Below are 22,718 nucleotides of genomic sequence, written 5' to 3'. Positions count from 1 at the left end.
AATGAAAACTCAAAGTGAACACATCCCTTCCTCTCAATCCCAAAGCCATCCAGTGCCACAAACGGTCTCTCTTTCAGTAGTTTATATAACATGAGTAGGTCTGAGGAGTGTTTCTAACCCTGGGACCTGACCAAGAAAAACATCCCTAAACATCCCAGCCCTAAACATCCCAGCCCTAAACATCCCAGCCCTAAACATCCCGGCTCTAAACATCCCAGCCCTAAACATCCCAGCCCTAAATATCCCGGCCCTAAACATCCCGGCCCTAAACATCCCGGCCCTAAACATCCCATCCCTAAACATCCCAGCCCTAAACATCCCAGCTCTAAACATCCCGGCCCTAAACATCCCAGCCCTAAACATCCCGGCCCTAAACATCCCAGCCCTAAACATCCCGGCCCTAAACATCCCGGCCCTAAACATCCCAGCCCTAAACATCCCGGCCCTAAACATCCCAGCCCTAAACATCCCAGCCCTAAACATCCCAGCCCTAAACATTCCCAACGGACATTCCCAACAAACAGATATTGTTATGCTGGCCAACTCCTATGGTCCTATGGACATTGTCACGCCAATTACAATAGGAGTTGGCAAGACCACCACCATCCCTGCTCCGAACCTGCTTTATCTCCTAATACCCTCCCTCCCCAACCTATCCCTGGTCCACCCACACCCAGTGGACCCTCACCTCCAGGTATACGGCCCAGGGCATGACAAGCGAGGCCACCAGCAGGTCAGCTACAGCCAGGCTCACCACTAGGTAGTTGGTGGTGGTCTGTAGGGACCTCTCCCGCACCACAGCCAGACACACCAGCATGTTGCCAAACACGATGGCCAGGATGAGCAGGGAGTACAGCATGGCGTAGTAGTTACACTCCATATCCTCCTCCCAACCACCAGAGGAATTCCCATGGAGTCGGAGGTCTTCCGGAACCTGTTCCGAGTCATTCCAGAAGAAGCGTTCAGAGCCGCTAAACATCGCCATGGTGACGTCTCGGTGACATGAGAGAAGGGCTGGGTGAGAGACCTGCATGGGAGAGAGGGACATAACTTGAGCTGATATCTATCACATGACGACTACTAAGAGAAAAAACCTTCCATACTGTACATGTGATCTAAGATGTAATCCTCATAAGGAAACCCTGAGTCACATGCACATCTAATCTGATACATCCCCATGACCAAGACCAATATACAATATTGCACCCTTCCTATCCTCTGGGTTCCAGTGAGACACTATACATGAGGATCCCTCTTTAAGACATGACCATACTGTATGGTTCAGAGCTGTCCGCTCTCTGCATATCATCACTAATGTGACCTCTATGTACAAGACAGACAGGACCAGCATCTGTGTCTGTAGTGTGACATAGTGGATGTGTGTGGGATGTATCTAATGATGGCATGTTTTCGCCTTAATACTAATAAGTGGACAAATAAAGTTGAGGACATGTTATTAGAATCTGATGATCTACTTTGCATTGAATAATTGGCACTTGGCCAAAGCAGTAGGTTAGCTACTGAGGTAATTATGATTCAATACTCTCTATAGGCCAGGCTTGTGTCTGCTTCTCACTATGACATTGTTGATTGTCATGGAACCCAAACAGCTGTCACTGTGCACTATTACATTACATTTAAGTCATTTAGCAGACGCTCTATATTCACTTAACTCTCTTAAATAATGTATATTTTCTCAGTTATAGGGAAATATGACCCTGGTTCAGGCCTTAGGTGCAACGTTGTGAGGTGAGTTTGCAATACACCCTGTGCCTCTCGCCCGACCCTGAATGGAATCATGACCAACGATCATCCCTCACATCCTCCCTCTTGACCAATTCAAAATAATCACATCAACATGAGAGGTTTTACAGCTTAATGTCATAGATGTGAATCTGAGGAAGGCTGCTAGAGGTTAATGTTTTCTGCTGGAGCACTGCAACAGAGAGCACTGCAACAGAGAGCACTGCAGCAGAGAGCACTGCAACAGAGAGCACTGCAATAGAGAGCACTGCAGCAGAGAGCACTGCAGCAGAAAGCACTGCAACAGAAAGCACTGTACCAGAGAGCACTACAGATAAGAGCACTGCAACAGAGAGCACTGCAATAGAGGGCACTTGCAACAGAGAGCACTGCAACAGAGAGCACTGCAGCAGAGAGCACTGCAACAGAGAGCACTGCAACAGAGAGCACTGCAGCAGAGAGCACTGCAGCAGAGAGCACTGCAGCAGAGAGCACTGCAATAGAGAGCACTGCAGCAGAGAGCACTGCAGCAGAGAGCACTGCAACAGAGAGCACTGCAACAGAGAGCACTGCAGCAGAGAGCACTGCAGCAGAGAGCACTGCAGCAGAGAGCACAGAGAGCACTGCAACAGAGAGCACTGCAGCAGAGCACTGCACTGCAGCAGAGAGCACTGCAGCAGAGAGCACTGCAACAGAGAGCACTGTAGCAGAGAGCACTGCAACAGAGAGCACTGCAACAGAGAGCACTGCAACAGAGAGCACTGCAACAGAGAGCACTGCAGCAAAGAGCACTGAAACAGAGAGCACTGAATTTAATAAAAAAACATATTTAACTAGGCAAGTCAGTTAAGAACTAATTCTTATTTACAATGATGGCCTACCCTGGCCTAACCCGGACGACACTGGGCCAATTGTGTGCCGCCCTATGGGACTCCCAATCACAGCCGGATGTGATGCAGTCTGGATTCAAACCAGGGACTGCAGTGACGCCTCTTGCAATGAGATGCAGTGCCTCAGACTGCTGCACCACTTGGGAGCCGATAGGGTGCACGGCAACAGAGAACACTGCTGCAAAGAGCACTGTAACAGAGAGAACTACAGCAGACCCAAACTGTTGGCACAATCATCAATTTAATCTTACTGTAACAGTATTCCCTCTTTAATATGAGGATTTCCTAGTCATTCCCTCACAGTAAATAGCTGTGGATTATTGCTTGTATTAAATGGCTACAATGCTAAATTGAAACATGTTAATCTAATGCAGTCATGTCATTGATTATTGCCTTTGGCCTGTTACAGTAAACCCTCTCCATCAGAGAGCGCTAATAACTCCCAAGCTGCTGTTTTGAGTGGTCTGGGTCCTATCTCTCTCTCACTCACTCTAGCTCTCTCTGGCTATTGTCCCTGTCATCATCCCTCCCTATCTTCATCCCTTCACCCACTTCTCTCCATCAATTCCCCCTACCCTTCTCCTATTCGTTGCTGGACTCCAGGTATCAGCAACATGGTAATGCCTATACCTGTGCAGTCCAAATCCCTGCTCCATGCATAACATACCTTTGTTATGCAATGGTTGACACTTGTACCTGGCCCTGTGGTAGGTAGATTATGCTAACCTACAAATACCTTCCAGCTACAATAATTTAACCTATCCAGACCTTTCAGATCAGCAGGGGGAGTGTATAAGGGCCACTCCTCTCACCTTCTCTTGTCTCCCCTCCTTCCCTCCCCTCCTTTCACATTCCCTCTTCTCCTCATGTTTCGTTGTCCCACAGAGCTCCCACTACTCCCCGCAATACTAACCTGGTTGTCCCAGACTCCCTCCTGTGTCTCCTCCTCTCTACAGCTGTAATGATGGACTCAGCTCTATTCCCAATCCCTCTGTATTCCCTCAACATTGACTCTCTATCCCTCTATATCTATGTTCTACTTCCTGATGCTACACATACACAGTACCTTCAGAAAGTATTCACACCCCTTAACTCCACATTTTGTTGTGTTACTGCCTGAATTCAAAATTGATTCAATTTGGGTTTTTTTTACTCACCCATCTACACACGATAGATACCCCATAATGACAAAGTGAAAACATGTTTTTGTGCAAACGTATTGAAAATTAAATACAGAAATATTTCATTGGACACACCTACTCATTCAAGGTTTTTTTTCTTCTTTTTTTTTCTTTTTTTCTACATTGTAGAATAATAGTGAAGACATCCAAACTATGACATAACACAAATGGAATCATCTAGAAATTAAAAAAGTGTTCAATAAATCAAAGTAGATTTTATATTTTAAATTCTTCAAAGTAGCCACCCTTTGCCTTTGTAGTGAATACTCAGGGAGAAAAAGGTGTAGATTCACTCGCAGGGCGCGGCAGCTGTTTATTTCGCAGAAGGCAGCAATCGTGGTCACAGACAGGCAATGGTCATACACAGGTAGGCAAACAGGCAGGTGAATCAAAACTAGGACTGAAGGCTATAACTGGTTCTCACAAACGGGCTGGGAAAAAGTTTAGTAGAGTCAAAACAAACAATACCTCACCAAGGCACAAACAGAATGAACTGAACTAAATAAGGAGCTGATAAGACCAGGTGAGTAACTAACACAGTTGGAATTAATGAACAAAAATGAAAGACAGGGCTACGTTATAGAAAACAAAGAAACAGGGCTACGTCCAAGAACACAACGAAACAGAACTCAAGGTTGACTAAGAAAATAAACACAGAACCTTACAGCCTTGAAGACAGCTTCGCACACTTTTGGCATTCTCTCAACCAGCTTCACCTGGAATGCTTTTCCAACAGTCTTGAAGGTGTTCCCACATATGCTGAGCGCTTGTTGGCTGCTTTTCCTTCACTCTGCGGTCCAACTCATCCCAAATCAACTCAATTGGGTTGAGGTTGGGTGTGGAGGCCAGGTCATCTGATGCAGCATTGCATCACTCTCCTTCTTGGTCAAATAGCCCTTACACAGCCTGGAGGTGTGTTGGGTCATTGTCCTGTTGAAAAACAAATGATAGTCCCACTAAGCGCAAACCAGATAGGATGGTATATCGCTGCAGAATGCTGTGATAGCCATGCTGGTTAAGTGTACTTTGAATTCTAAATAAATCCCCAAAAGTGTCACCACCAAAGCACCCCCACACCATCACACCTCCTCCTCCATGCTTCACAGTGGGATCATCACATCGGAGATCATACGTTCACCTACTCTGCGCCTCACAAAGACATGGAGGTTGGAAACAAAAGTCTGAAATTTGGACTCATCAGACCAAAGGACAGTTTTCCACCGGTCTAATGTCTATTGCTTGTATTTCTTGGCCCAAGCAAGTCTCTTCTTATTATTAGTTGTGGTTTCTTTGCAGCAATTCGACCATGAAGGCCTGATTCACATAGTCTCCTCTGAACAGTTGATGTTGAGATGTGTCTGTTACTTGAACTCCGTGAAGCATTTATTTGGGCTACAATGTCTGAGGCTGGTAACTCTAATGAACTTATATTCTGCAGCAGAGGTAACTCTGGGTCTTCCTTTCCTGTGGTGGTCCTCATGAGAATCAGTTTCATCATAGCGCTTGATGGTTTTTGCAACTGCACTTGAAGCAACTTTCAAAGTTCTTTAAATTTTCCGAATTGACTGACCTTCATGTCTTAAAGCAATGATGGACTGTCGTTTCTCTTTGCTTATTTGATCTGTTCTTGTCATAATATGGACTTGGTCTTTTGCCAAATAGGGCAGTCTTCTGTTCAGCTTCAGCCCTACCTTGTCACAACACAACTGATCGCCTCAAACGCATTAAGAATAAAATAAATTCCACAAATGAACATTTTAACAAGGCACACTTGTTAATTGAAATGCATTTCAGGTGACTACCTCATGAAGCTGGTTGAGAGAATGCCATGATTATGCAAAGTTGGCAAAGGGTGGCTATTTTGAAGAATCTCAAATATAAAATATATCTTGATTTGTTTAACACTTTTTTGCTTACTGCATGATTCCATATGTGTTATTTCATACTTTTGATGTCTTCACTATTATTACACAATGTAGAAAATAGTAAAAATAAAGAAAAACCCTAGAATGAGTAGATGAGTACTGTAAGTATTCACACCCCTGAGAAAATATTTTGCAGAAGCACCTTTGGTGGCGATTACAACTGTGACCCTTTTGGGGTAAGTCTCTAAGAGCTTTGCACACCTTGATTGTACAACATTTGCTAATTATAATTTTTTTCTTTCTTCAAACTCCATCAAGTTTATTGTTGATCATTGCTAGACAATCATTTTCAAGTCTTGCCATAGATTTTCAAGCTGATTTAAGTCAAAACTGTAACTAGGCCACTCAGGAACATTCCATGTCGTCTTGGTAAGCAACTCCAGTGTACATTTGGCCTTGTATTTTAGTTTATTGTCCTGCTGAAAGGTGAATTTGTGTCACATTGTTCGTAATAATGATGATCGGACCAAGGCGCAGCGTGCATAGAGTTCCACATATTTAATAAATAAAGTGAAACTTAAGCTAATACAAAACAAAATAAAGAATAAACTAACTGTGATGACAATGTAGTGTGAACAGGCAACTAAACATAAACAATATCCCATAACCCACAGGTGGAAAAAATGCAACTTAAGTATGATCCCCAATTAGAGACAACGATTACCAGCTCAGCTGCGTCTAATTGGGAATCATACACAAACACCAACATAGAAAAATAAACCTAGAACCCCACATAGAAATAATAAACTAGACTAAACATCCCTAGTCACTCCCTGACCTACTCTACCATAGAAAATACAGGCTTTCTATGGTCAAGATGTGACAGTAACCCCCCACCAAAGGTGCGGACTCCGACCGCAAAACCTGAAACAAAAAGGGAGGGCTAGTGTCTAGTGTTGGCTCTGGTGCGGGGCGAAGTACCCGCTCATCCTGCGGATCCAGCCATGGACCCAGGCTGGACACTGTGCCTGGATTGGACCTAGGCGCAGGGGAAAGCTCCTGCCATGGAGTGGGACTGGACGCTGTGCCTGGACTGGGCACCAACACAGAAGAAGACTCTGGCCTTGGAGCTGGACTGGACGCCATGCTTAGACTGGGCATCAGCGCAGGGGAAGTCTCCGGCCATGGAGCTGGAGGTTTCGAACCGTTGACCGTCGCAGGAGGATCCGGACCGTGGACCGTCTCAGGAGGTTCCGGACCGTGGACCGTCGTTGGAGGTTCCGGACCGTGGACCGTCGTTGGAGGTTCCTGACCGTGGACCGTCTCAGGAGGTTCCGGACCGTGGACCGTCGTTGGAGGTTCCGAACTGTGGACCGTCATTGGAGGTTCCGGACTGGGAACTGTCCCCGGAAGCTCTGGACTGGGCACTGTCGCAGGAAGCTCTGGACTGGGCACTGTCGCAGGAAGCTCTGGCCTGGGCACTGTTGCCGGAAGCTCTGGACTGGGAACTGTTGCCAGAAGCTCTGGACTGGGCACTGTCGCTGGAAGCTCTGGACTGGGAACTGTCGCCGGAAGCTCTGGACTGGGGCTCGTCGCAGGCAGCCTGGTGCGTGGGGCCGGCACTGGTGGTACCGGGCTGGTGACACGCACCTCAGGGCGAGTGCGGGGAGGAGGCACAGAATGTACTGGACTGGGAGACACGCCTCAGGGCGAATGCGAGGAGCAGGAACAGGACGCACCTGACTGGGAAATCGCACTTGAGGGAGAGTGCAAGGAGCAGGCACAGGACGTACTGGGCTGTGAAGGTGCACTGAAGACCTGGTTCATATAGCCGGCATCAATTGTTCCCAAACTTTAACACACTTCGCACGGCAAGTGCGAGGAACTGGCACAGGACGTACTGGGCTGTGAAGATGCACTGAAGACCTGGTGCATCATATTGTTCCCAAACTTCTCCCAGACTGGCTCTTGTTCACGCTTCGGCTCCGCCGACTGCTCCATGTGCTCCCCCCAAAAAATCTTGGGGTTTCTGTGGCCTTCCTCCCCGACTTCGTCACTGTCCCTCCTTCGCTGCTTCCGCCTGCTTCCACGACAGGCTCTTCTCTCCTGCCATTATGTCATCCCAAGTCCAGGGAGTCCATCTCCTCCAAAAACCAGGATGCCATTACCTCCCGGGCACGCTGCTTGGTCCTTTGTAGCTGGGATATTCTGTCACAATCGTTATAATAAGTGGTGATCGGACCAAGGCACAGCGTGCATAGAGTTCCACATGTTTAATAAAGAAAGTGAAACTTAAGCTAATACAAAACAAAATAAAGAATAAACTAACTGTGATGACAATGTAGTGCGAACAGGCAACTAAACATAAACAATATCCCATAACCCACAGGTGGAAAAAATGCAACGTAAGTATGATCCCCAATTAGAGACAACGATTACCAGTTGCCTCTAATTGGGAATCATACACAAACACCAACATAGAAAAATAAACCTAGAACCCCACACAGAAATAATAAACTAGACTAAACACCCCGAGTCACGCCCTGACCTACTCTACCATAGAAAATACAGGCTTTCTATGGTCAGGACGTGACAATTTGTCTCCAAGTGTCTGTTGGAAAGAAAATGAACCAGGTTTTCCTCTAGCATTTTGCCTGAGCTTAGTCCTTGCCGATGACAAGCATATCCATAACATAATGCAGCCACCACCATGCTTGGAAATATGAACAGAGGTACGAAGTGATGTGTTGTGTTGGATTTGCCTCAAACATAAAGCTATGTATTCAGGACCAAAAGTACATTTCTTTACCACATTATTTGCAGTATTTCTTAAGTCCCTTGTTGCAAACAGGATGCAAGTTTTGGAATATTTTTTATTCTATACAGGCTTCCTTCTTTTCAATATGTAATTTAGGTGAGTATTGTGGAGCAACTACAATACTGTTGATACATCCTCATTTTTGTCATATGACGACCGTTAAACTCTGTAACGGTTTTAAAATCCCCATTGGTGTAAAAAACAACAAAGAGAGAGAGTGACCGAAACGAAACAGTTCTGTAAGGTGAAGACACACAAAACAGAAAACAACTTCCCACCAACACAGGTGAGAACAGGCTACCTAAGTATGGTTCTCAATCAGAGACAACGATAGACAGCTGCCTCTGATTGGGAACCATACCAGGCCAAACACAGAAATACAAAACATAGAACAAAAACATAGAATGCCCACCCCAACTCACGCCCTGACCAAACCAAAAATAGAGACATAAAAAACAAAAAAAGAACGTGACAATTACCCTCATGATGAAATCTTAAGGGGTTTCCTTCCTCTCCGGCTACTAGTTAGGAAGGTCGCCTATAACTTTGTAGTAACTGAGTGTATTGATACACCATTCAAAGCCTAATTAATAACTTCACCATGCTCCAAGCGTCTGTTGCTTGTTTTTTCACACATCTACCAATCGGTGCCCTTCTTTGCAAGGCATTGAAAAAACTCCCTTGTGTTTGTGGTTGAATCTGTGTTTGAAATTCAGTACTCAATTGAGGGACCTTACAGATGTGTGGGGTACAGAGATGGGGTAGTTATTAAAAAAGAATGTTAACCACTGTTATTGAACACGGAATGAGTCCATGCAATTCATTATGTGATTTGTTCAGCAAATCTGACTCAAGAACCTTCTGTTTTTATTTTTCTATTAATTTCAAAAAGATTCTACAAACAAAATACCACTTTTACATTATGGGGTGTTGTGTGTAGATCAGTGACAAACAATCTCATTGAATCAATTTTAATAACACAACAAAATGTGGAAAAAGTAAAGGTGTGTGAATATTTTCTGAAGGCACTGTATATTCTTCATTCTCTCATGCTCTATCTTCTCTCTATCCCTGTTTATTCCTTGATCCTGTCTAGTCCTTGACCCTGTCTAGTCTTTGATGCTGTCAAGTCCTCCTGTCTAGTCCTTGACCCTGTCTAGTCCTTGACCCAGTCTAATCCTTGATCCTGTCTAGCCCTTGACCCTGTCTAGTCCTTGATGCTGTCAAGTCCTCCTGTCTAGTCCTTGACCATGTCTAGTCCTTGACCCAGTCTAATCCTTGACCCTGTCTAGTCCTGGATCCTGTCAAGTCCTTGACCCTGTCTATTACTGGATCCTGTATAGTCATTGCTCCTGTCTAGTCATTGATCATGCCTGGTCCTGGATCCTGTCTAGTCCTGGATCCTGTCTAGTCCCCCTGTCTAGTCCTTGACCCGATCTAGTCCTTGACTCAGTCTAGTCCTTGATCCTGTCTAGTTATTGAGCCTATGCAGTGATAGAACAGACCCAAGGCATTGAAGTAGTGTGATAACCCAAACAGAGTCTACAGGGAGAGATATCTTCCATCTGCATGGAGACATGATGAATTACGAGTGATCGTGGTGACTGGTGTTGCACACTTGCTGCCCTCGGATAATAAACACCTCTATCACTGGACCCGGGAACGACAATGCAGCGTGGGTCTACATGCGTTGAAGACAGGGGAAAAAGACACAAATGTTTTGGCAGAGTGTGACTGTGTCTCTTTCTCACACACACACACACACACACACACACACACACACACACACACACACACACACACACACACACACACACACACACACACACACACACACACACACACACACACACACACACACACACACACACACGTACGTGCTTTGGAACAGGTAGTGCTTGTTTGTCCTGTTGATGGCTCAGGTTGTGCTGAAGGTGCCAATATACTTGAACATGAAATTTAAAAAACAGCTCCCTCAGACAACCCCCACACACCGCCAAAACAAACTACCAAAACATATTTTCACATGAGAAAAATAACTGGACTGACAACAAATGTATTCATCCATGATTGCATTGCTAATATACATTCCATATGTAAGCTGGTAAAAACAACAGTGCTACTATTTATCCAGATAGCCTATCACAATTATCACTGAAATGTGCAGTTATCATTTCAAATCGCTTTGGCTGTCCAAATCAATTTGGAGATGCTATCTTACACATGCAGTTCTGATAAATCCTCCCTGCTGTCAGGACATCCTCATTTGCATGCGGAAGCCTCTTATGCACTCCTCATAGGATAAATTACAGTCGAACCCATAAAATTCCGCGCGAAAGTTTGCCTATTTACACCTTCGATATGTCTCTCTTGAGATTGGGGTCAGTCCCTGACACCTAAACCACATGTGACGAGCCAACATGCATGGCCAAAGGATATGGTCAAATGGACCATACTTAATAAAACATGGATAATAGTCGGCATAAAGTGAAACACATCAGGAAAGTCATGCATCAAGCAGGCTGGGTTAGAATAAATAAACACCTAAATAAATCCTGGATGTAAAACGGTTAAATGCATCAGAATAAAACTCGGCAGGCGACAATAACAGTTCCAACTTGTATTTAAACCTGTCATGTTTATTATGTGTGCGCCACAAACAGACAGTCCTACCTGTTAGGCTGTTTCAGCGCAGGATGCATGAGGTGCCATCGTGGAATCCGTCCGTTGGAAGGTAAAAGTTGTCCGGACTGTTTTTATCAGCTCTAACTGCACCCAGAGCTGTGGGGCGTCCATTGTCCACGCGCTCTGAGTCAGAGCCGCGAAACTCATTTAATGCACAAGACTAGAGATACTCACATACTCCGTTTTTCCCTTCCTTGAGTTATTCTAGCAAAGCGACTGGTTCACTTGACTTGAGTTGCGCTGAAGCATCTCGGAACGCGATAGAGACATTTAGTCTCAATGAAAATGAGCTTCAAGTGTAACGATTACACTATGCGTGGTGGTGGTGCATCTACCTTGTCACACAAGGCCTATATGTTCAAGCAGATTTACAATTGATATTCGTTTTGTTTGGCTAGTGGGAGTGAAGAGAAAAGTTATACATTTACAAAGGCCTATGGGCATAACCAAAGTGGCCTACATTCATAATTATCGGTCAAATGCCCACGTATTATTAGATGGAAAATGTATGACAGCCTCCGAATTTTCAATTACCGAGACCCTGTTATTTTTTAGGGGAAGAGCAATTGAGGACGGTAAAATCTAGTGACGAGCTCGGAAGATATTTATTGCACCGCGCGACACCGGTGATGCTGCGCATTAGCGAGCAGGTCTTAAAATACACCCTTCTGAGACAGACTCCCGTCAATAACAACGTGTAGTCGACAAGGTGAGAAGTTGGTTGTGCGTGAGCTATAAGTTGTTATGGTATTTTTATATATATATAAAAAAAGCCCTCCAGCGTGCAGATTAATTTAAAACACTCAAATAAATCTTCACAGGCTGTGAGTAGTAACTGGGCAGAGAGGAAATCCGTTTCATATTAGGATGAAGCTGACTAAGTAATAACTTCAACTCGTCATTCCTTACGACAAATTACAAGTCGGTGAGTTCATTTACAGTGGTATAATTGTCTATGTGTTCTTGAGGATTATTGCCCATTTGACCATGATTATCAGAGGAAAACTATTTGCGCCTGTGTGTCTCTGTGAAGGTGCATCTATACCTGTCTTACACACAGGGATGGAGCGAATACTTCCTGTAGTGCAATTTCTTTAGGTACCAGGTCGCAAAAAAATAAGTTAATGAAGTCAGCATTTCTCAAACAAAGTTTGTACCGACAGATGTAGTCTATTATTAGATGATAAAATATGCATAAAATACATCCTCCAATTGCAACGTTTGGCCACACATATTGCCTCAAATAAATAGTGTATGTTTAATAACCTCAAACAGAAAATGATGCATACCTCATTTCAAAATAAGCTATCATCACTGTCAATCGTGAATAATTATTTACTTTTTACAGGTTGAATCATGAAGATGTCAGTGATCTTGAGGTGGTAGCTCTAGAAAGAGTCCTCGAGTTCCGGATTTACAATTCCAAGTTGGATGAAAGTTCAAAACTTATTTTCCCAGTTGTAGCTCTTTTTCCAGAGTTCCCAGTTGTCTTGAACTCACAAAAGTCAACGTTTGCAGTTCTGAGTTAACAGTTGTTTTGGGCGTGGCACAAATCATGCTTCATTGACAGCATGGCCAATCTTGAATGTTTATCATTTTAAACTAGGAAAAGAGACCCTTCATCTTCTTCTTGGGACCACATTGCCACTCCACAGAATAGCAGGCTAATGATTGTTTTTCAATGCTTGCAGTTAGCCACTAATTCCCTCCAAACCACTCATTGTAGAATTTACGATTTCCAACTTGTTGTTTAATGTTTTTGTCCAATGGCCAATGAGCACCAATACGTTTTATCTATAATTTATTTTAATTATTTCTCTTCATATGGCAAGGATTAAAAAGGATTTGCCAGTAGATTGTCGACTCTGATTCATGATGATGAATGCTAGATAAGATTTTGAAAGTATGATTTTGGCATGATCAATCCAATCAAAGCTACTGTAGATCTGACTTTAGTGAGTTCAAGACAAGTGGGAACTCTGGGAAAACGAGCTACGACTGGGAAAATACATTTTGAACCTTCTTGGATGGGCAGTTCCAATGTAACTCTATGGCATCACCAAAGGGGCTTGAATTTTCTAGCTCTACCCTAAGACTTGGCGGTGACGTAGTGTCCCCATAAGGTGATAGAACACTGAGCCAATCACAGCGCAATGCAATTTTCTGCTGGCTTGCCCCACCACCACAGAAAGCACTGAGCTAGGCTGAAACACCTGCATTTTGGAGCTCCCTTACCAAAGAAATAAAAAAAGAGACCATGTTTGTATGCAGCTTTATTATCTTAATGATATAACTTTTTTTTACATTGTTTGCAAACTGATATGTGACATGTATTAATGGCAAAATAACATGCAAAACAGGCATGTTGTTTTTTTTAGCAAAAAATGTGATGCTCAAAATGACGGGTCACTACTTTGTATATACTGATTAGTCATGATGTGTTCGTGCAGGACATTGACGGGTCACTACTTTGTATATACTGATTAGTCGTGATGTGATCGTGCAGGACATTGACGGGTCACTACTTTGTATATACTGATTAGTCGTGATGTGATCGTGCAGGACATTGACGGGTCACTACTTTGTATATACTGATTAGTCATGATGTGATCGTGCAGGACATTGACGGGTCACTACTTTGTATATACTGATTAGTCATGATGTGATCGTGCAGGACATTGACGGGTCACTACTTTGTATATACTGATTAGTCATGATGTGATCGTGCAGGACATTGACGGGTCACTACTTTGTATATACTGATTAGTCATGATGTGATCGTGCAGGACATTGACGGGTCACTACTTTGTATATACTGATTAGTCATGATGTGATCGTGCAGGACATTGACGGGTCACTACTTTGTATATACTGATTAGTCATGATGTGATCGTCAGGACATTGACGGGTCTGATTAGTCATGATGTGACTGCAGGACATTGACGGGTCACTACTTTGTATATACTGATTAGTCATGATGTGATCGTGCAGGACATTGACGGGTCACTACTTTGTATATACTGATTAGTCATGATGTGATCGTGCAGGACATTGACGGGTCACTACTTTGTATATACTGATTAGTCATGATGTGATCGTGCAGGACATTGACGGGTCACTACTTTGTATATACTGATTAGTCATTATGTGATCGTGCAGGACATTGACGGGTCACTACTTTGTATATACTGATTAGTCATTATGTGATCGTGCAGGACATTGTCACTACGGGTCACTACTGCAGGACATTGTCATACTTTGTATACTACTGATTAGTCATGATGTGATCGTGCAGGACATTGACGGGTCACTATGTATATATGATTGATGTGATGCAGGACATTGACGGGTCACTACTTTGTATATACTGATTAGTCGTGATGTGATCGTGCAGGACATTGACGGGTCACTACTTTGTATATACTGATTAGTCTTTGTATATATGATTATGTGATGTGTGCAGGACATTGACGGGTCACTACTTTGTATATACTGATTAGTCATGATGTGATCGTGCAGGACATTGACGGGTCACTACTTTGTATATACTGATTAGTGTGATGTGATCGTGCAGGACATTGACGGGTCACTACTTTGTATATACTGATTAGTCATGATGTGATCGTGCAGGACATTGACGGGTCACTACTTTGTATATACTGATTAGTCATGATGTGATCGTGCAGGACATTGACGGGTCACTACTTTGTATATACTGATTAGTCATGATGTGATCGTGCAGGACATTGACGGGTCACTACTTTGTATATACTGATTAGTCATGATGTGATCGTGCAGGACATTGACGGGTCACTACTTTGTATATACTGATTAGTCATGATGTGATCGTGCAGGACATTGACGGGTCACTACTTTGTATATACTGATTAGTCATGATGTGATCGTGCAGGACATTGACGGGTCACTACTTTGTATATACTGATTAGTCATTATGTGATCGTGCAGGACATTGACGGGTCACTACTTTGTATATACTGATTAGTCATGATGTGATCGTGCAGGACATTGACGGGTCACTACTTTGTATATACTGATTAGTCATGATGTGATCGTGCAGGACATTGACGGGTCACTACTTTGTATATACTGATTAGTCATGATGTGATCGTGCAGGACATTGACGGGTCACTACTTTGTATATACTGATTAGTCATGATGTGATCGTGCAGGACATTGACGGGTCACTACTTTGTATATACTGATTAGTCATGATGTGATCGTGCAGGACATTGACGGGTCACTACTTTGTATATACTGATTAGTCATGATGTGATCGTGCAGGACATTGATTCACCTTCAGAAATAATTTTCCGGAAAATATTTTTTATCAGCCCTGTGTGTTCTCAAATTGAAAAAGTGCTGCAGGAGCACTACACCCCTGCCTTCCATAACCATACATTTATGATAATACCTGATCCATATAGGCAACGGTGTCACGTATACTCCCTCTCTGGCCTCTAGGTCATCAGGCTGCTGATTATCCCGCACACCTATCGCCATCGTCTTATGACACTCACCTGGACTCCATCACCTCCTTGATTATCTTCCCCATATCTGTCCCTCCCCTTGGCTCTTTCCTCAGGTCTTATTGACTCTGTTTTCATGTCGGTGCATTGTTTGTGTTTCGTGTTCATTGTTTCTTGTATTTATTGAAACATTCACTCCTTGAACTTGCTTCCCGACTCTCAGCGCTGGGAACATGAGAAAGAAGTGGCCAACCCATTAATATGACCAGATAGTCCCAGTGTGTAAAGGCCAAGGTCTGTTCAGGTCATACAGAACAAAGTACCTAGCAACAGTATTACTTTATGGAGCAGATAACTCACCCCAAAACCGCTTTTATCATAAGTATGTCAGATGTTTCCATGGCTCTTACAGTCAATGATCTCAATCAAACCGGATTCCTTAATAAACACCATCTGTCCAGTAAATCTCGCTATGCATTGTAAAAAATCATCAGGCTTCAAACACAAATTAATGGGCATGGGAAAGATTGGCAGAATCAAATTATTTTCAGAGGCCGTTTGTCTTACTCCAGATCTACTCTTCTATAGCCTCCTGCTGCACACCAGTGGTCTATGAGGGGGAGGCAATGTGAGAGAAACAGGAGCAAAGGGGTGGCAGCGTAGCCTAGTGGTTAGAGCGTTGGACTAGGACCCGGAAGGTTGCGAGTTCAAACCCCTGAGCTGACAAGGTACAAATCTGTCGTTCTGCCACTGAACAGGCAGTTAACCCACTGTTCCCAGGCCGTCATTGAAAATAAGAATGTGTTCTTAACTGACTTGCCTGGTTAAATAAAGGTTAAAAAAAAATTAAAAAAGGAAAGAGGAGAGAGATAATTGGAAAAGGCATTTTAGGATCTAGAGCCATATACACACTTGGAAAGAGATAGTATTGATATTTGCACCAGAAGAGGCTGGTGAGGTGTGGAAAGCTCATAATAATGGATGGAATGGTATCCAACACGTGGAAAACCAGGTGTTTGATGTGTTTGAAACCATTCCGTTCATTCTGTTCCAGCCATTACTGAGCCTGTCCTCCCCATTTAAAGTGCCACCAGCCACCACTGAGTTGCACCTTATTAAAATCCAAGACACGTACTGTAGACTATCAGCTCCCAATGCAAAGAGAGAGAGGATCTCCTCAAACATTGTGTTATAGACTCTGTGGAACTGTGGACCATTGCAGCAGCTCTGTGTCAACTATCACTTGTACAGATTAGCAGGGGACTGTGTGGGAATGAAAGGCTCAATCCACAGACAGAACTGTCACCAGCCTCTATCCTGACCCCCTTCCAGCAGGGACAGACTACTACCATGCCCTTGAAATGGTGGATTATGACCTCCCTATACACCCTGTTCTAGCCCCCCAGTAAAAATCACACTCACTCTCTTTTTCAGCAGTGTAGTTAGTAAACATTATAAGGGGAGGGGGGTCATACTTTCTACTGTACTGTCATTGGCTGGCAGACATTAAATTATATGGGGGAGAGAGAGAAAGAGCTGGGAGCAGCTTTCCTACTGAATGAGGGATGCATAGACCTTGAGCTGACCCTGTGCTTGGCAGCTGTTTAGATATCTGGCTGTTACTCACAGGCGCCATGCCTGTCAACATAATGTAAGTTTGAACAGCATCAATGGCCGTAAAACACTCACCTCAGGGACCCTCATAAACAGCAACAATATAATTCATTAAGAAGAACATTGTTATTAGTGGAGATGATAAAGTAACTGTCCAGTCTTTCCAGATTTTTTATCAAATATGAGCTATAATTAATTACAATAAGTTAAATACTTTTTCCCTCCACAAATGGGGAATTAAAAAAAAAAGCGGCTTTTCTGTGTTGGAATGGTGTGGGCGTACCCCAACAACAGAATTAATGGTGTGGGCGTACCCCAACAACAGAATGAATGGTGTGGGCGTACCCCAACAACAGAATGAATGGTGTGGGTGTACCCCAACAACAGAATGAATGGTGTGGGTGTACCCCAACAACAGAATTAATGGTGTGGGCGTACCCCAACAACAGAATTAATGGTGTGGGCATACCCCAACAACAGAATTAATGGTGTGGGCGTACCCCAACAACAGAATGAATGGTGTGGGCGTACCCCAACAACAGAATGAATGGTGTGGGTGTACCCCAACAACAGAATGAATGGTGTGGGTGTACCCCAACAACAGAATTAATGGTGTGGGCGTACCCCAACAACAGAATTAATGGTGTGGGCGTACCCCAACAACAGAATTAATGGTGTGGGCGTACCCCAACAACTGAATTAATGGTGTGGGCGTACCCCAACAACAGAATTAATGGTGTGGGCGTACCCCAACAACAGAATTGGGCGTACCCCAACAACAGAATGAATGGGCGTACCCCAACAACAGAATTAATGGTGTGGGCGTACCCCAACAACAGAATTAATGGTGTGGGCGTACCCCAACAACAGAATTAATGGTGTGGGCATACCCCAACAACAGAATTAATGGTGTGGGCGTAGCCCAACAACAGAATTAATGGTGTGGGCGTACCCCAACAACAGAATTAATGGTGTGGGCGTAGCCCAACAACATAATTAATGGTGTGGGCGTACCCCAACAACATAACTAATGGTGTGGGCGTACCCCAACAACAGAATGAATGGTGTGGGCGTAGCCCAACAACAGAATTAATGGTGTGGGCGTACCCCAACAACAGAATTAATGGTGTGGGCGTAGCCCAACAACATAATTAATGGTGTGGGCGTACCCCAACAACATAACTAATGGTGTGGGCGTAGCCCAACAACATAATTAATGGTGTGGGCGTACCCCAACAACATAATTAATGGTGTGGGCGTACCCCAACAACAGAATTAATGGTGTGGGCGTACCCCAACAACAGAATTAATGGTGTGGGCGTACCCCAACAACAGAATTAATGGTGTGGGCGTACCCCAACAACAGAATTAATGGTGTGGGCGTAGCCCAACAACAGAATTAATGGTGTGGGCGTACCCCAACAACAGAATTAATGGTGTGGGCGTAGCCCAACAACAGAATTAATGGTGTGGGCGTACCCCAACAACAGAATTAATGGTGTGGGCGTAGCCCAACAACAGAATTAATGGTGTGGGCGTACCCCAACAACATAACTAATGGTGTGGGCGTACCCCAACAACATAATTAATGGTGTGGGCGTACCCCAACAACATAATTAATCGTGTGGGCGTAGCCCAACAACATAATTAATGGTGTGGGCATACCCCAACAACATAACTAATGGTGTGGGCATACCCCAACAACAGAATTAATGGTGTGGGCATACTCCAACAAGAGAATTAATGGTGTGGGCGTACCCCAACAACAGAATTAATGGTGTGGGCGTACCCCAACAAGAGAATTAATGGTGTGGGCGTACCCCAACAACATAATTAATGGTGTGGGCGTACCCCAACAACAGAATTAATGGTGTGGACGTACCCCAACAACAGAATTAATGGTGTGGGCGTACCCCAACAACAGAATTAATGGTGTGGGCGTACCCCAACAACAGAATTAATGGTGTGGGTGTACCCCAAAAACATAATTAATGGTGTGGGCGTACCCCAACAACAGAATTAATGGTGTGGACGTACCCCAACAACAGAATTAAGGGTGTGGGCGTACCCCAACAACAGAATTAATGGTGTGGGCGTACCCCAACAACAGAATTAATGGTGTGGGTGTACCCCAAAAACAGAATTAATGGTGTGGGCGTACCCCAACAACAGAATTAATGGTGCAAGCAACTTCAGCACAAGATCTGTTTGTTGAGAACTTCAGGAAATGGGTTTCCATGGCTGAGCAGCCGCACACAAACCTAAAATCACCATGCGTAATGCAAAGCGTCGGCTGGAGTGGTGTAAATCTTGCCACCTTTGGACTCTGGAGCAGTGGAAATCCGTTCTTTAGAGTGAAGAATCACGCTTCACCATCTGGCAGTCCGATGGACGAATGTGGGTTTGCCGGATGCCTGGAGAACGCTACCTGCCCGAATGTATAGTGCCCACTGTAAAGTTTGGTGCAGGAGGAATAATGGTCTATGGTCTTCATGCTTCAGGCTAGGCCCCTTAGTTCCAGTGAAGGGAAATCTTAATGCTACAGCATATAATGACATTCTAGATGATTCTGTGCTTCCAACTTTGTCGCAAAAGTTGGGGAATGCCTTTTCCTTTTTCAATGTGACATTGCCCCGTGCACAAAGCAAGGTCCTTTCAGAAATGGTTTGTCAAGATCCGTGTGGAAGAACTTGACTGGCCTGCACAGAGACCTGACCTCAACCCCAATTACCTTTGGGATGAATTGGAACACCGACAAATCACCCAACATCAATGCCCGACCTCACTAATGCGCTTGTGGCCGAATGGAAGCAAGTCCCTGCAGCAATGTGCCAATATCTAGTGGAAAGCCTTCCCATAAGAGTGAAGGCTGTTATAGCAGAAAAGGGGGAGGACCAAGTCCATATTAATGCTCATGATTTTGGAATGAAATGTTTGACGAGCAGGTGTCCACATACTTTTTACCATGTAGTGTGCTAAAAGCTATGGGCTACATAAAACACTGCTGCCATCTTGTGGCTGAACAGGTAAATTGCAAACAGTTTCACTTCATTGTTTTGATGATGGTAGGTGCCACTAACTTTGTGCACCTGCGCCACTGTTAATTGTTTATGTTGCGTATCAAGTGTAAAATGCATATAATTTTAATAAAAATGGTAATACAACCATAAAAATAATTCATATTTAATTAAAAGTCTCATGATCATGCCTATCACAGGTCTGTGAAACCAGAGTGCATTTCAAACAAATATTTCACTTCTATTTCAGCCGATATGAGGTATGGATACTGAAAAAACAATTTCAAGTACGTGAATTTCATAGATAACTGAGGTCAATCATTCAGGAACAGTAATGGAATACTCAAAATAATATTTCTGTGTAGATGTGTGTTTCCATATGCCTTTTGGTTTTCTGGTACTGTGCTCAGACTTGAGGAGTTATAGGGGGCTATATCAGAACTCAGATTGAGGCTTCATGTTATGGATGTGAAACGACTCACTTTCCCTCATGTGCGGCCCAATCACTGTACCCCCCTCCCCCTTGGTAGGTCCGAGCCCTAGGAGAGAGTGGAGGAGGAGAGAGGGAGGAGGAGCGAGGGGGAGATAAAAATGAAGGTGAGAGAGGGAGAGGGGGATCTTTCAGGTGTCTTTCAGTGTGTACATGAGAATATGTCCACATTAATGTACCCCATTAAGGTAAACCAGGTAGGTGGAGGTGTGTTATACATGTTGAAGCTCAATTGTCGGACGATGGCCAGAGCTAAACATAACCTTAACCCTTAACCGTAACCCTAAGCCCAAACACCTCAACCTTAACGTTAACCCTAATTCTAAACCTAACCCTTAACCTAACCCCCAAGCCTAAAATAGTATTTAGTATCACATGCACATGCACATAGTATCACATGCGCAGAATACAACTGTGAAGCATTACAGTGAAATGCTTACTTACAAGCCCTTAACCAACAAAGCTTGAAGAAGTTTTAAGAAAAAAAGTATTAAGTAAAAAATATTAAATTTAAGTATCAAATAATTAAAAAGCAGCAGTGAAATAACAGTAGTGAGGCTATATACAGGGGGTACCGGTACAGAGTCAACACGCAAAGTAATTGAGGTAATATGCACATGTAGGAAGAGTTAGAGTGACTATACATAGATAATAAACAGAGAATTGCAGCAGCGTAAAAGAGGGATGTGGGTAGCCCTTTGATTAGCTGTTCAGGAGTCTTATAGCTTGGGGGGTAGAAGCTGTTAAGAAGCCTTTTGGACCTAGACTTGGCGCTCCGGTACCGCTTGCCGTGCAGTAGCAGAGAGAACAGTCTATGACAAGGGTGGCTGGGGTCTTTGACCATTTTTAAGCCCTTCCTCTGACACTGCCTGGTATAGAGATCCTGGATGGCAGGAAGCTTGGCCCCAGTAATGTACTGGGCTGTACTCACTACCCTCTGTAGTGCCGTGCTGTTGGAGGCTTATCAGTTGCCATACAACCTTCGATGGTGTAGCTGCAGAACCTTTTAAGGATCTGAGGACCCATGCCAAATCTTTTCAGTCTCCTGAGGGGGAATAGACTTTGTCGTGCCCTCTTCACGACTGTCTTAGTGTGTTTGGACCATGATAGTTTGTTGGTGATGTGGACACCAAGGAACTTGAAGCTCTCAACCTGCTCCACTACAGCCCCATCGATGAGAATGGAGGCATGCTCGGGCCTCCTTTTCCTGTAGTCCACAATCATCTCCTTTGTCTTGATCACGTTGAGGGAGAGGTTGTTGTCCTGGCACCACACGGCCAGGTCACTGACCTCCTCCATATTGGCTGTGTCATCGTTACTGTTGATCAGGCCTACCACTGTTGATGATGGTGTTGGAGCCATGTCTGGCCATGCAGTCTTGAGTGAACAGGGAGTACAGGAGGGGACTGAGCACGCACCCCTGAGGGGCCCCCGTGTTGAGGATCAGTGTATCGGATGTGTCGTTACCTACCCTTACCACTGGGGGCGGCCCGTCAGGAAGTCCAGGATTCAGTTGCAGAGGGGGGTGTTTAGTCCCAGGGTCCTTAGCTTAGTGATGAGTTTTGAGGGCACTATGGTGTTGAACGCTGAGCTGCAGTTAATGAATAGCATTCTCTCATAGGTGTTCCTTTTGTCCAGGTGGGAAAGGGCAGTGTTGAGTGCAATAGAGATTGCATCATCTGTGGATATGTTGGGGTGGTATACAAATTGGAGTGGGTCTAGGGTTTCTAGGATAATGGTGTTGATGTGAGCCATGACCAGCCTTTCAAAGCACTTCATGGCTACAGACGTGAGTGGTATGGGTCGGTAGTCATTTAGGCAGATTACCTTAGTGTTCTTGGGCACAGGGACTATGGTGGTCTACTTGAAACATATTACTATTACAGACTCAGCCAGGGACAGGTTGAAAATGTCAGTGAAGACACTTG

General features: G+C 44.2%; 1 protein-coding gene across 1 annotated transcript in view; it reads right to left on the bottom strand.

Moving 5' to 3' along the window:
• The window catches only part of drd3 (dopamine receptor D3), a 65,417-nt gene extending 53,989 nt beyond the window's left edge, over positions 1-11,428 (bottom strand). The window contains exons 1-2 of the mRNA XM_052483687.1: positions 11,171-11,428; positions 689-1,027 (exon numbers count right to left, since the gene is read on the bottom strand). Coding sequence (XP_052339647.1) covers positions 689-985 — 297 coding nt within the window. The 5' untranslated portion in view covers positions 986-1,027; positions 11,171-11,428. The remainder of the gene's footprint in view (positions 1-688; positions 1,028-11,170) is intronic.
• Between the last annotated feature and the right edge of the window lie 11,290 nt (positions 11,429-22,718).

Source organism: Oncorhynchus keta, chromosome 28 (genome assembly GCF_023373465.1).
Source record: "Oncorhynchus keta strain PuntledgeMale-10-30-2019 chromosome 28, Oket_V2, whole genome shotgun sequence".
Taxonomy (NCBI): Eukaryota; Metazoa; Chordata; class Actinopteri; order Salmoniformes; family Salmonidae; genus Oncorhynchus; species Oncorhynchus keta.
This window is presented reverse-complemented; position numbering and strand designations above follow the sequence as displayed.